General features: G+C 34.5%; 1 protein-coding gene across 9 annotated transcripts in view; it reads left to right on the forward strand.

The window, feature by feature from the left end:
* The window catches only part of MRTFB (myocardin related transcription factor B), a 258,398-nt gene that overhangs the window by 192,035 nt on the left and 52,284 nt on the right, over positions 1-14,079 (forward strand). For all 9 annotated transcript variants that reach the window (XM_043996516.1, XM_043996573.1, XM_043996509.1 and 6 more), the window contains 4 exons: positions 1,335-1,390; positions 2,824-2,899; positions 5,252-5,413; positions 6,486-6,664. In XM_043996516.1, the coding sequence (XP_043852451.1) occupies positions 1,335-1,390; positions 2,824-2,899; positions 5,252-5,413; positions 6,486-6,664 (473 nt within the window). The remainder of the gene's footprint in view (positions 1-1,334; positions 1,391-2,823; positions 2,900-5,251; positions 5,414-6,485; positions 6,665-14,079) is intronic.

The raw sequence follows: 14,079 nt of genomic DNA on the forward strand, positions 1-14,079 counted from the left end.
GTTTTTCTCTCTATTTGATCATTTTTTAAAAAAATCTCTTGCATTGTGATAAAAACAAAAGCTGCTTTGATAATCTTCATAGCCACCAAGTTTGACTATCAGCCAATCAGGCAGGAATATGCAAATGAAATGACTATGATGCTTAAGCCATCACTTGCCCAAACCTGCTTTTGGGAGCTGGGCACAGGTCAGGCCTGGCACACATACTAGGTTTGGCTCATGAGCCTTTGAAGAGTCCCAAGCATCAGGGCTCAGAATAGCACTCAAGTTTTCAAGAGCTGACCAGTCCAGGCCTGGAGGTGAAAGATCAGCCCACGTAAGACTAGCCTTATGCTTCAAGTACAATATAGTCTGTAGTGGTAAATGTGTTACGTGTACTAGGTGGTAGATACTCTCCAGAAAAACAAAAAAACTGAATAAACCACTAATTTGAATCCAGAATATGAACTATTTTGATAAACACTCTTTTGCAATATTAGGGATAGTGAATTGGTGATGGTTCACTAAGTTGATACTCCACTTAAAAGTTCACTTATCAGACATGTGAGTAGCTGTCTTTTTGAAGGAGTTGAATAACTTTGTTTAGGCTCATACTATGTCATGGAGCTTTTGGATTCCTAGAGTACCCTGCACTTTATCCTGTACAACCAGTTAATCTTGCTTTGCATAGATCTATGTAGGGAAATGTTGGATTTTGAGCCAGAAGGCTTGGATTAGAATTCTATTTCAGTACTTTGCACCTTAGGAGATTTAGCAAATTATCCTAACTTTTCTGGACCTCAGTTTCTTCATCTATAAAATGAGCATGTAGGACTAGATTGACTTGTGAGCTCCCTTTGAGGAGAAATGTGTGATCCTATGATCCTGGCACTCTATCAGTATAGGTCATACATTTCCAGAATAAAGAAAAGCAGTACTAGCCAAGAAAATCCTCACAGTGCTAATTTGAATCATCTGCATTTGTCTGGTATATTGCCTGGAACATGACTTTGCCATTGTTTTGCTTCTTAACATATGCATCCATACTTTTAATTCCCTCTTGTTTTATATTACTTGATACAAGTAATCAACTCAAACAAATATTTATTAAGCACATGGTAAATAAAAAGATAATCCTTGGAAAATACTCATCTCAGCCTGTAAGAGTTAAAATTTTTCAGTGAGCTAACCCCTTAAGTAACTCAGTAAATAAATTATACTATGTAGATGAGAATAAGTCAAGAAAAATCAACATATAATGGTTTGTAAGATTTAACTTTAAAAATATTAATTCTCTGCACTTATGTTGATAAAATCTTTTGCTGTTAAAGTAACTATTTATTTTCTCTTCACAGCGTTAAAGAGTCCAGCTGCATTCCATGAGCAGATAAAAAGCTTAGAACGAGCCAGAGTAAGAAATTTGATTCAAAATGTTCTACTTCTTGGTATTCAAAAGTACCTGCAGACAGAAAGTGGACATGTTGCTAGAATTTGAGATTTTAAACAACTCATTGAACATAGATAATATGTGGTATGACAGTTATAATTTAAAGGTTTGTGAAAAATTAATGATAGCCAACCTAAAAAAAAACCTATGAATATTCAATATGGAATTGCCTTGTTTCTTTTTCTTGATTTGCAGGGCATAATGGTACAATTTTTTTGAAGTATTTTGGGAAAGAAAATCTTCCATCTTCCTTCCTGTAGAAATTACACTCACTCACAAAAGACTTTACTAATGGAAGTTATATTATCTATACCTCTGAACCAAGAGTACTGGAATCAGGCTGAATGAAAGAGAATATTACGCTTATTCAAATTTGTGTTTAGTATTCAAATTTCCAGTCTCCTTAATAACACAATATATAATAAACACCATGGTTCATAGTTTTTGCTTTAGAAAAATAATTTGCTTATATGTCCCATCCCCATTGGCCTCCAGAGAAATTACTTATGTATCATTTACATAAATATTTGGGAAAGTCTAAAAAAAGATTTTGACTCTTAAGAACTTTTTCGGGGCAGCTAGGTGGTGCAGTGGATAAAGCACTGGCCCTGGATTCAGGAGTACCTGAGTTCAAATCCGGCCTCAGACACTTGACACTTACTAGCTGTGTGACCCTGGGCAAGTCACTTAACCCCCATTGCCCCACAAAAACAAAACAAACAAACAAAAAAGAACTTTTTCAAGATTTCTAGGAGTCACATTAGTTTACCATTACTTTCTTTTTGTTTGTTTGTTTGTTTTTGTTTTTTTTTTTAGTGAGGCAATTGGGGTTAAGTGACTTGCCCAGGGTCACACAGCTAGTAAGTGTTAAGTGTCTGAGGCTGGATTTGAACTCAGGTACTCCTGACTCCAGGGCTGGTGCTCTATGCACTGTGCCACCTAGCTGCCCCACCATTACTTTCTAACTGAAGGGCAAAAAAATCTTAAATCTGTGTATTCTTTGCCTTAAGTTAAGGAAAATAGTGCCATATATATAAAATAATTGAACAAAACTGTATTAAACATGTCAGAAAATGTTTTGTTTACACAAGTTTCTTAATGCTTCTTGTAGAATATATTTTGCCGATTTATTACCCAAAACACATTCTTTTGGTGTTAAAGTACATTTTCTAAAGATACTGTAGCTATTCCTTTATCTCTTCTTCCATTCATAATACCTGTACCTAAAATGACAATATTTAAATTTATGTTACCATGGTACTTCCTACTTTCTCTTTCTCCCCTCTCATGGATGAATATAATAGAAGATTTGAGTTAATATAAATATGCCAAAAAAGCTTAAAATCTAGTTCATAATTGAATGGAACTGGATCTTTTTTTTTTTTTTCTTTTTAAAGACAGAAAATTTTCTGAAGCACAAGATACGTAGTCGACCAGATCGTTCTGAACTTGTCAGAATGCACATTTTGGAAGGTAAGGGCCATCTTTTTTTGGTGATAACTTAATTTCTTAGCAAAAAAGAGATAATTTCACCATTAATTTTCATTTTAACAACTCTGAGAGCTACAAAATTGTATAGAAACAAAAGAACCAGTAATTTAGATTGTTAGTATTTTTTTTTAATAAAAAAGATCCATTAATCCTGCTACTTTTAAGTGTCTCTATTGCACTGTTAAAAGTATTTGAAAAAGCCTTTTTAAATGCTAGGAAACCCTATTATGTCATTATTTCTTCTTATAAACTGTTGAAGACTTCTAGAATCCTGCATAGATGAAGTAACTATTAAAAGAGGGAGAAGAAAGCACTCCTCCTCACACACCCAGTTATCCTAAGCTTTGCTCTTTATTCTCACATGGGACCTTTAGACCATGAATTTAGTCATAAAATAAGCTGAAGTCATCAGTATTTTTAGAATGCTCTATTTTTAACTTTCCGTAAGTGAAATGTTCATAAGTCTTAGGAAGAGGTCCATGGAAGCAGCTTCAGAGTCTTCAAACTTGACTGGCAAATCATAATCAACTAATTGGGGACCTATATAATAAATGTCACAGGCTCCTGTGAAAGACCCTAGTTCTGGCTTCAGCTGCTAACAAGAATTATTTCTTCTTTTTCTTTTCTTTTCTGTCATCATTGGGGCATTAACCATTAACAGCTTGAGTAGGGCTTTCATTCTCAAATTGGGATTTTTTAACTATGGAGAAAGAATTTGCCATCCATAATTTTTTTAAAAAAATCATTCTGTAGAAGAAAAGCCTTGTATTTTTAAAATAAGCTATTTTTAGTTAAACTTTTAGCAAGTGACATGAATTTTCTGGATTTGAATAACTGAGACCCAATGTCTCCAGAGGAAAAAAAATGGCATCAAGGTTCCAAATTTCAGTTTGCTATGTTTATAATAAAAACACTAACTTCCAAGTGAAGATATGTTCTACTTTAGGAGTTTAAAATCTTTAAGGAATCTTAGAATATTTGTCTTGTAGCAACATTAAAGAAAAAGTCACCATTTTCTTTGACATTATTAGCTTCTTTGAAAACTACAGGTTGGGAGAACCACAGTTTCATTGAAGAAACATTTCTAATACCTGGGCAAGGGAAGGGAATATTAGGAAGACACTGATAAAAGAGAGGGCTGGCTGCCATTGTTCTCCTACCTCCAATCCTAATAAATAATAAGCTCATGGAAAGAGCATTTGAAGTCACCCCATGGGATGGGATGCTTTTCAGTTTTTCTGCTCTTTGCTATGTATGATCTTCCAGGATTTCTTAAAAAGACAAACAACTTTCAACTCTGAATTTTTAGTAAGCACATATAATGAATTCTACATTTATCTATGACAATAAGACAAAACTTTGATAGGAAGTAAAAATAAGCAATAGGAAATTGAAAGAACAAAAATTAAGTAACAAATGTATTAATGCTTTTAGATTTTCAAGTGGGAAAATTAGTATTATTGTAAATGATTTTCTAAAATACAAGTATAACTCTGGTAGTACCATAGTTTTTCTGTAGTACAAATATCTGTGACAAACACAAGATATTCTTGTTCCTCCTATTCAGGAGAAAATCTGAACCATTCATTTGAGATGTATGATTCAGGGTCAGTCAGAAATAAACATGGATGAATTTTCATCTCCTTTCTTTTCATCCAGTTCTTTAGATGTGCTTATAATCAAAAGCAGTCATAGGAAGAATTAAAAACCCCAGATAAATGTTATATTATCCTTCTCTGAATGATCGAGGATTGACTAATAATTATAAAATAAAATGTTGTCCTGTATTTATTCATATTCATTGTGAAAATTGCACTCCACCTGAGTATCATAATTTCCAAGTAAACCAAAACTAGAGTGTGAGTGCTTGCCATATCAAAATTTACATTCCATAGGAGAACAAACCAAAAAACCAGGGGCTCCTTTTCATGGCATTAGAGTAAATTAAGGATCTACTTCCCACAAGCTGTGATTGTGTATTTATTTACCCCTATGAAATATCTTAGAAAATCGAGAAACTATATATCTCCTCTTCTTTAAAACAACAAAGAATATGAATTTTGACTTCCCATTATAAATCATCAGCAGGTAAATTTATATTATACTTTTAAAAAATTCAAGTTCATGTTAATTTGAGGCCCTAGAGACAGTAATATATAAAATATATTATAATATATAAAATTGTTTCTAGTTATCAATGACTAAACAGCCATGTCATTCTCATAAATATATTGACAACCTGTACAATTTAAGTTAAATATGATGGACTGAAGTAATATCATAAGATAGTAATAGTTTCTTAAGAAGTGATCAAAGTTTTCTTTCCTCTTTTAGAAACATTTGCAGAGCCTTCCCTGCAGGCTACACAGATGAAACTGAAGAGAGCTCGGCTGGCAGATGATCTGAATGAGAAGATTGCTCAAAGACCTGGTCCAATGGAACTAGTGGAAAAGAACATCCTTCCTGTAGATTCCTGTGTTAAGGAAGCCATTATAGGCAAGGCTGAAAATCCATACTACTCTAGGGGAAACAGCTTTTTTGGGTGGAGGGGCAGGGAATTTTTTTTTTTTAAATCCAAAGCCATTAAGATTCCTTTTTCATTTCAGTGTTTTTCTCTGCACTAACATTTCCAATCGTTACTTTTTTTCTCTACATTATCACCAAAATAGTCTCGATTTAATCATTGGTACAAACTTGGTTCCTTTCATATTATACAAGAAATAGCAAGCAGCTATATGGTAATAATAATAATAACATTTATACAGCACCTTTTATGTACCAAGCACTGTACTCAATGCTTTTCTGTTATTACCATCCCCATTTTACAAATAAGGAAACAGACAAATAGAGGTTAAGTGGCTTGCCCAGGTCACTGATCTAGTAAGTGTCTGAGGCTGACTTTGAATTTAGGTCTTCCTGATTCCAGGATTCTCATGCTCTATCTACTGTCCACAGTAAATACTTTACACATTAAATTTATTCTAATTTTGTTGAGTTTCATTTTTTATATGTTTTCACAAATTACTCATTTACTTCTAAAAAAATGAAAGCTTTTTTGGTATTACATATAAAGGAATTTGAACAGCAGATGGCTCTCTATTAGAAGAAAGATAGCCTTCATAAATTGCATTACTATAGCACAAAGACTCATCGTTTGTTTTTCTTTTGGAGAATTTGTTAATGAATGTAAGCAAAGTAGTTTATTAAAAATTTTATTACTATTTATTTAGCTATTTAATATAAGCTTCATTTATAAAATATCACATTTCTAAAAGTCAGGGAACACATATTACTATTTTGCATAAACATTTAAAATTATCCTATTACCAAATCTTACTTTAAAAAGTAAGTAAAACACTGCTGTAAGTTCTAAGAACTGATTCCAAAAGGGGTTATTATGATTTCATAGACTAAGAGGATATGAAGACCCAAACATAAAGTAAGCATATGTATTTTTTTAATGATTTTTTTTAACTGTTATGGGAAGTGAAAACTCCACTGTTCACCTTTTTCATTAGATAACTTAACTTTTGGTACCTGAGAACTCTAAAGTCATTTCTTCCTGTAGGGGTTGGACAAGAGGACTATCCCCATACTCAGGGTGATTTCTCATTTGATGAAGACAGCAGTGATGCTTTGTCTCCGGACCAGCCAGCCAGCCAGGAGTCTCAGGGTTCAGCAGCATCCCCAAGTGAGCCAAAAATCAGTGAATCACCATCTCCTGCCACCACAAACACTCCAACTCAGGTATGATTTCTGAAGTCAAAACCACCAGAATTTTATTAGGGTGTCTTCCCATTGAATCAATCAATAATTGCTTCTCAGATACATCCTAACAGAGATGCAGAGAATAAATAAGGCTAAAGGAAAAAAAAGACCAAATCTTATACTCTTCCTTTCAGTTAAGAATAGAAACTCCTCTTTAGCTTTGATTTAGTAAGAGTGATATGATAGTACCTGGGATCCAAGGGTCCTTACTAAATATTTGCTTTGCAGCATGACCAAGTTTGTTTATGACCCTTACTCTTGCACTGAAAGCTGGAAAGGGAGGGAGCCAAGGAAAAGACAAATGTTTCTGAGAAACAGATGAACCCAAAAGGAGTGCAAGGCAGTCTCACCATCTTTGTTGTCCCTCATTTTGAACTATAAAAACAAGTCCAAAAGAGAATGTAAAGTATGAAAGTAAATAAAGTTTAAAACTTATTAACAGCTGTGTTATTTATCCCTTTGAGTGCTTCATGCTTTCATTTTGCCAATAGAATCATGCTATCAAATAGCAGTGAAGGTAGTTTTTAGTAAGAAAATTAATTCTTCATCAATTCAGCCATTTAGAAAATGACCTCATAACAGTTACCATTTCAGAAGGAGATTGGTATTCTCCTCTTCCCTATATTTTCATTAGTTATGTCATCCATTTTCTAGTATTAAAATGAAACTTTATCTCAGACTAATTTTACATGAATACCTTTGTTCAAAGTCATTCCTACCCAGTGGGTTGACATTCCAGTGGTATTTGAAATAAAATATTAATATGTATGTTTTTTCAAGAAAAATGGTGCACATCAGGTCCCACATCCTTTCTAAATTTAAGGAGCAGTTTTGGCAACAGGTTGTACTGTTACTTCATTACCAAATTATTTGAGGTAGCATGGTATCCATGTTCTTTCCTCTGCTCTGTGAATACTGTTGCATCTCTATTTTATTCAGGATACACAAACTAGACCTCTGGAAAAAATATTCCCATAATATCAGCAGTGAACTTTATGTTAAAGATATTCTGTTGGGGGCAGCTAGGTGGTGCAGTGGATAAAGCACCGGGCCTGGATTCAGGAGGACCTGAGTTCAAATCCGGCCTCAGACACTTGACACTCACTAGCTGTGTGACCCTGGGCAAGTCACTTAACCCTCATTGCCCTGCCCGCCCCCTGCCCCCAAAAATAAAAATAAAGATATTCTGTCAAAAAAGAAACATGGATACATTCTTATTGTCTACATTAATGTTTTAATCATCAGATAACTTCTATGCTATTTATTTAATACCTACTTAAATCATGAATCTTTGTTGTAGAACTTTCAAACTCAGTTCTTGTATTTTATTTTTTTGATGAATTGTTTGCATTGCAAATAATTGTGTAAATTCTGTATTTTTTTTAAAGAAAAGGCCTTGTTTAAGTTGCACGAGGAAAATGAACAGTATGCATATTTAAGATCTATTTTAATTTGAACCAACTTTATAGAGAAAGACTTTATCACTAAGATCTTTGGGATTTTTGTGTTCAGAAAATAGCCATTTTAACCTCATTTTAGATTTCTTATCTCTATATTAATCTTTTTTAATGTTATCCAAAATATTTTTCTCATGCTTCATCCAAATCTTTCAGTGTAAATAAGGATGCCTGCCTATTATATCATAGATGATATTTTACTACCTTAAGATATGGGGTTTCAAATTGTTTCCTTAGGAGACATATATGCAATAGGTACCTTTCCCCCAGTTACATGTTAATATTTTGAAAATAAACGTTAAGTTGAGATTTGGCAATGGTATAAATAGGAAAAAAAGTATCACATCACAGAGTACTTTTTAGTTACTAATTCTAGAAAAGAGCAGAAATTATTAAAGGGCACTACTTTTATTTGAATATCGTTTTCCATCACACACACATGCCCATAAAAATCTCTGAAAATGGGAGGAAAGTATAGGTGTGAAAAGTAATGCCAATTGTATACTGCATTAGGGTATGATATAAAGCCACACTGGAGAAGTGTGGAGGTGGTTAAAGGTTTCTTTTCTTTAGTCCAATATGGCATTTTATGTATGGTGACATTCTCGCTCATAATAAGTGAATTACATAGTGAACTTATTCATTTTAGCTTGTTTTTGAAAACTAGTCACATTTCTTAACTGCTTAAGCATCTTAGCTCATATTTGCTCCAGTTTATAAGAATTATCATTTCTGGTCATATAGACAACATTTTTCTCATTCCCCTTGTCTCTTAGACATCATTTTGCCTATTATGTAGCAGTCAAGCCATGTCAAAGAATTCCTTTTAAGTCAATAAAAGTTTCATTCAGAAACTTTTGCTGGGGGCGGGAAGTAGCACTAATTCAAGAAAATGTCATCCTCTGTCTCTATTAGAATTCATAGATATTGTAGTAAGGCCCTTTCTAGGCCAAAAACAAAAAGGAACGAAACCACTAATACACCTAACATTACTTAACCCCACAGAACATAGGAATAAAAAGTCATCACTATTGTCAGTGTCTAGGAAAAGAAGACCCCATAGCTAATTATTTGACAATGAGGACAGACAGCACTGTACCATATACACACTTGTTTAAAATGTAAACTAAGATAGCAAAAATCTTTTTCTAAATGGGTTTGTCATATGTTCTAGAAGAGATGAAAAAGCTGCCTATCAGTATTTCTTTCTTACATTCTGATCAAAGTGCAACCGGAAAGCAGGTTGTCCAAGCCTCAATGAAAGACACATATCACATGTGTGAGGGGTTCATTTATTTGATATTTGAGCAACTCTTAGAAAAACAAAAAGCTGTATGTGATTCTGAGCAGCCATCCACAACATAGAAGCCCTAACTCTTGCTGTATCTGCCATTGCTGAGACATTGGCAGCTGTTTCTTAAGTTTACATTCCCTTCATGTTGACCACTGAAAATGCTGTCTGTCTGTCTTTCTGTCTCTCCTCCCCTCCCCCCTCTCCCTCCACACTTGCACATATATGTGCATGTTTACATATAAACGCAGATATATAACTGTTTCACAGCATCTTAATTGGGAGGGACCTCATTGGTCATATGTAGTGTAACGAAAAAATGGTCTTCCTAAAATGTGACATGAAGACAAGTCAGCCCTCTCAGCTTTTGGACAGCTCCAAGTTGTTCCTTACATCAACATAGGTTTTCCTCCTTGATACTTCTTTCTCCCTCCTCCTCCCCACCCCCCATTTATTTATTTATTTTTAATAATAAACTTTTTTATTTATAGTTTTGGGTTCCAATTTTTATCCCTCCTTCCCTCCATCTCCTTCCCCCTCCCTGAGGTGGTAAACAATCAGATATGGGTTATACCTGTATGATGATGTAAAACATTAACATATTTGTCATTTTGTACAGGCAAACTTGATTAAAAGAAAAAAAATGAAAGTGAAAAACAGCCTGCTTCAGTCTTTTCCATCAATATCAGTTCTTTCTTTGGAGGTGGATAGTATGTTTCATCAATAGTCCTCTGGAATTGTCTTGGATCTCTTTGATACTTCTATCCTTTGCTCTTAGTTCTGTTCTCTATGGCTAAGCAGACCAAATCCAATTGCCTTTTCCAGGTGATATTATTTAAAATACTTGAAGATAGACTCATGTCATCCCTATATCTTCTCCTTTCTAAGCTAAATGTACTCCTTCAACTAGTCTTTATATGGTATTTATTCATGACTTTTACCATCCTGTTCACCCTCCTTTTGATATTTTCCAGATTATCAACATCCTCCCTAAAATGTGACATCCACAATTGAATGTAATACTCCCATAATATACAGTTGACACACACTAAATTTGCAATCCACTAAAATTTCCAGATCTTTTCTACATAATGTGCTGTCTACCATGACTCCCCCATCTTGTATGTGTAAAAATAAAAATAAAATTGAACTTAACATAAGATTTTCTATTTGTCCATTTTAAATGTCACTTTATTTCATTTAGCTCATTTTTCTAGCCTGTCAGGATCTTTTTCAATCTTGGTTCTCATATGGTATGCTAATTTTTCCTTCCAAGAGTTTTGTCATCAATACATCTAAGAACCATTCCATTTATGCTTTAATCCAAGTAACTAATAAAAATGTTAAGCAGCACAGGGCCAAGAACAGATCCTGAGGGGATGCCACTACTGACCTAAGTTAATATTGACCTAATAATGACTACTTTTTCAGTTTAGCTACTTCCATAGCTACCTAACTGTACTATTGTGAAGCCCACATCTTTCTATCTTGTCCACAAGAATAACATGAGAGATTTTGTTATGTGTCTGGCTGAGATCTAGGTAAACTATAACCACAGCATTTTCCTGATCTACAATACTAGACTAGTAACTATCAAAAAATTAAATGAGTGATAGTCTGGCATAGCCTTTTGGGTTTTTTTTTACTGATTATTCCTCTAATACTGTTCTAGAATTTTGCCAATCTTATTGTCTTATAGTTTGCAGACTCTATTCTGCTATATGTGCTACCAGTTAGAGCCTTTGATATGCATGCTTCCACATTTGTTGCAAACTTCTAATGCTGAAAGAAGATTTGGGTGGTCTCATCATTGTGATTTCATCAGTACAAGTAGCTCCAAGTGAGGATATTCCCTCTACTAATAAAGATCAGCAACTGTTCTTCAATTTATAGTTTTAGAGAATTTTCTGAGGCACTGAGTAATTTGAACATGGTTAACATAGGTCAGAGGCAAAACTTGAAGTAAGATCTTCCTGAATCCAAGATCTTTATCCAGTATTCCATAGTGCTTCTCCAACTTTATTGAACTAAACTATAGTGTTTAGTATATACTTTTCAATTCAAGTAACTTTTAGTATTATGACCCTGGGGGCCTAAGTCAGTAAGCATTCGTTGTTAATACTTACTGTGTGTCAGGCACTGTGCTTAGTTCTAGAGATACAAAGAAAGGCAAAAAACAGTTTCTGAGGAACTCCGATCTACTCTAATGAGGGATATAATGTATAAATGTCGAGGTGCATTTAAAATAAAGACAGCATATGAAGTTAATCTGAAAGGGAAAGGCATTATTAGTCCCTAAAGGTTCAAGAAACTCCTCTTGAAGAACATGAGGTTTGAGCTCAATCATGAAGGAAACCAGGGAAACCATGAAGCAGGAGAGAAGAGACAGAGAATTTCAGGTATTGGAGGAGAGCTAGTGCAAAGAGGACAGAAATGGGAAATGGAGTGTGGTCTTAAAGGGATTGCAGGGACCAAAGTGTCTGGATCGTCAAGTGTGTAGATTTATGTAAGGTGTAAGAAACAATGACCAGTCATACTTCCAAAGAACTCATGATGAAATATTGTAAATTTCCATATAGAAAGCTGGTGGACTCAGAGTACAGACTGAAGCGTACTTCCTTTTCTTCTTTCTTTCTTCCTCCTTTTTTTAAAAAAAAAAATATTTTTTGGATATGGCTGATGTGAGAATTTGTTTTGCTTGACTATACATATTTGTACTAAATTTTCTTTTCTAGCTTTCATGATATGAAATGGGAGGAAGAGAATTTGGGACTTAAAATAAAATTGAATTTTTTTTTAAAGTAAGGTGTAGGAGGGCTGAAGAGTTTTAAGGTAGAGCTATAGTTCCTTGGGTAACATGGGTCAGACTTGTGCTTTAGAGAAATTACTTCAGCAGGTAATTGTAATATGGATTGGAGTGAGGAGACTTGAGACAGAGAGAACATTAGGTTATTATTATAGTAGTCTAGGTGAAAGGTATTGAGGGGGTAGCTAGGTGGCATAGTGGATAAAGCGCTGGCCCTGGATTCAGGAGGACCTGAGTTCAAATCCGACCTCAGACACTTGACACTTACTAGCTGTGTGACCCTGGGCAAGTCACTTAACCCTCACTGCCCCACAAAGAAAAAAAAAAGAAAGGTAATGAGCACCTAACACTTTTCCATAATATGGCAAAAATAATTTATTCATTCTTATCCAGAGCTTCAAGTAAGCACAGTTTTATTACTTCCTATCATGTGCAAAGTCCTGGCAGAAATGGATTTGAGATAAATGTAGTCCCTGGCTTTATGGAATTTATGGTCTAGTAGGAAGATGGGACATGTCCATGTAAATAGCCATATACATAATTAATACAAAAATGCTAGATTAGAAATAGAAAGTTTTTGAGGTTCAAGGTAGGAAAGATCATTGTAGACTTCAGGAATCAAGGCAGGCTTCAAGGAGGAGGCTTTTTTTAGGTCAGGGCTTTTAAAGGATGGTCAAGATTTCAACAGGCAGGGGAAGAGGGAACTGTGTGATTTAAAATTCTAAATGTGGGTTCTAATCTGTCCCCCCAGTTTGGGGGGAAACTGACTAAAATCACTGATAAACAAATTTAGGTTTTTTAAGGGTTTATTAAAAGATAGTAAAAGAAAGAGAAACACTGAGAACAGATTTCTTATAACCTGTTACATACATAGCATGAAAAACAGCTTTGCAGTCAGAGATTGAATATGGTATATAGGGAAAAGCAAAAAGTTGCCCAGTTTAAGTGGATCATAGAGCTTGTAAGGTGAATAATGTATAATCAACCTTGTAAAAACAAGCCTGAGCATGATTATAAGAGGGTTTTTTTGTGTTGTTGTTTTTTAACTAAAAGATGAATTTGCATTTTAATATACATATAACAGACATCTAGAAGGTTGTTGAGTAGAAGAGTGATGTTGTCATACCTGTGCTTTAAGGTATAGGACAAAGGAGAGAGATTTAAGGCAGGGAGACCAATTAAGAGATTGATACAGTTGTCCAAAAGCAAGGTGAAAAAGGCCTGAAGTAGAATGGTTGTGAAATGGATAAAAGTAGATGCAAGACATGTTGTGGTAGAGCTGACAAAACTTGGCAACTGTTTGCATATGGGGATGAATGTGACTTAAGAGTCAAGGATGTTTCTGAGATGGAGAACCTTAGTGATCGGAAGAATGATAGTGCCCTTAATCAAAACAGGAAAGTTAAGAAGAAGGGTGATTTGGGGGGAAAATAATGAGTTCTGATTTGGAAATTCTTGAGATACTTATAGGAAATCCAGGTGACTAGTAAGAAGTTGGAATTATGGAATGAGAGATGAGACTAGATATGTAAGTCTGACAGTCATCTACATAGTGGTGATCAATTCATTAATTGATGGAAGCTGATAAAATCATCAAGAAAAAGATATAATTATATAGAAAGAAGAGAGGACCCAGAACAGAGCCAATCATTCAATAAACATTTATGAAATACCTACTCTATACCAGGCACTGTGCCTTTAAGCACTAGGGATACACTCAGAGGCAAAAGACAGTCCTTGCTTTAAAGGAGCCTACAATCTAATAGAGTACAGAGGTATATGCATAATGGAGCAGGAAAGGAGACAGTAAAAAGAGAAAAGTAATAAGAGAATAAGGACA

This window comes from Dromiciops gliroides, chromosome 1 (assembly GCF_019393635.1).
Source record: "Dromiciops gliroides isolate mDroGli1 chromosome 1, mDroGli1.pri, whole genome shotgun sequence".
In the NCBI taxonomy this organism is placed as follows: domain Eukaryota; kingdom Metazoa; phylum Chordata; class Mammalia; order Microbiotheria; family Microbiotheriidae; genus Dromiciops; species Dromiciops gliroides.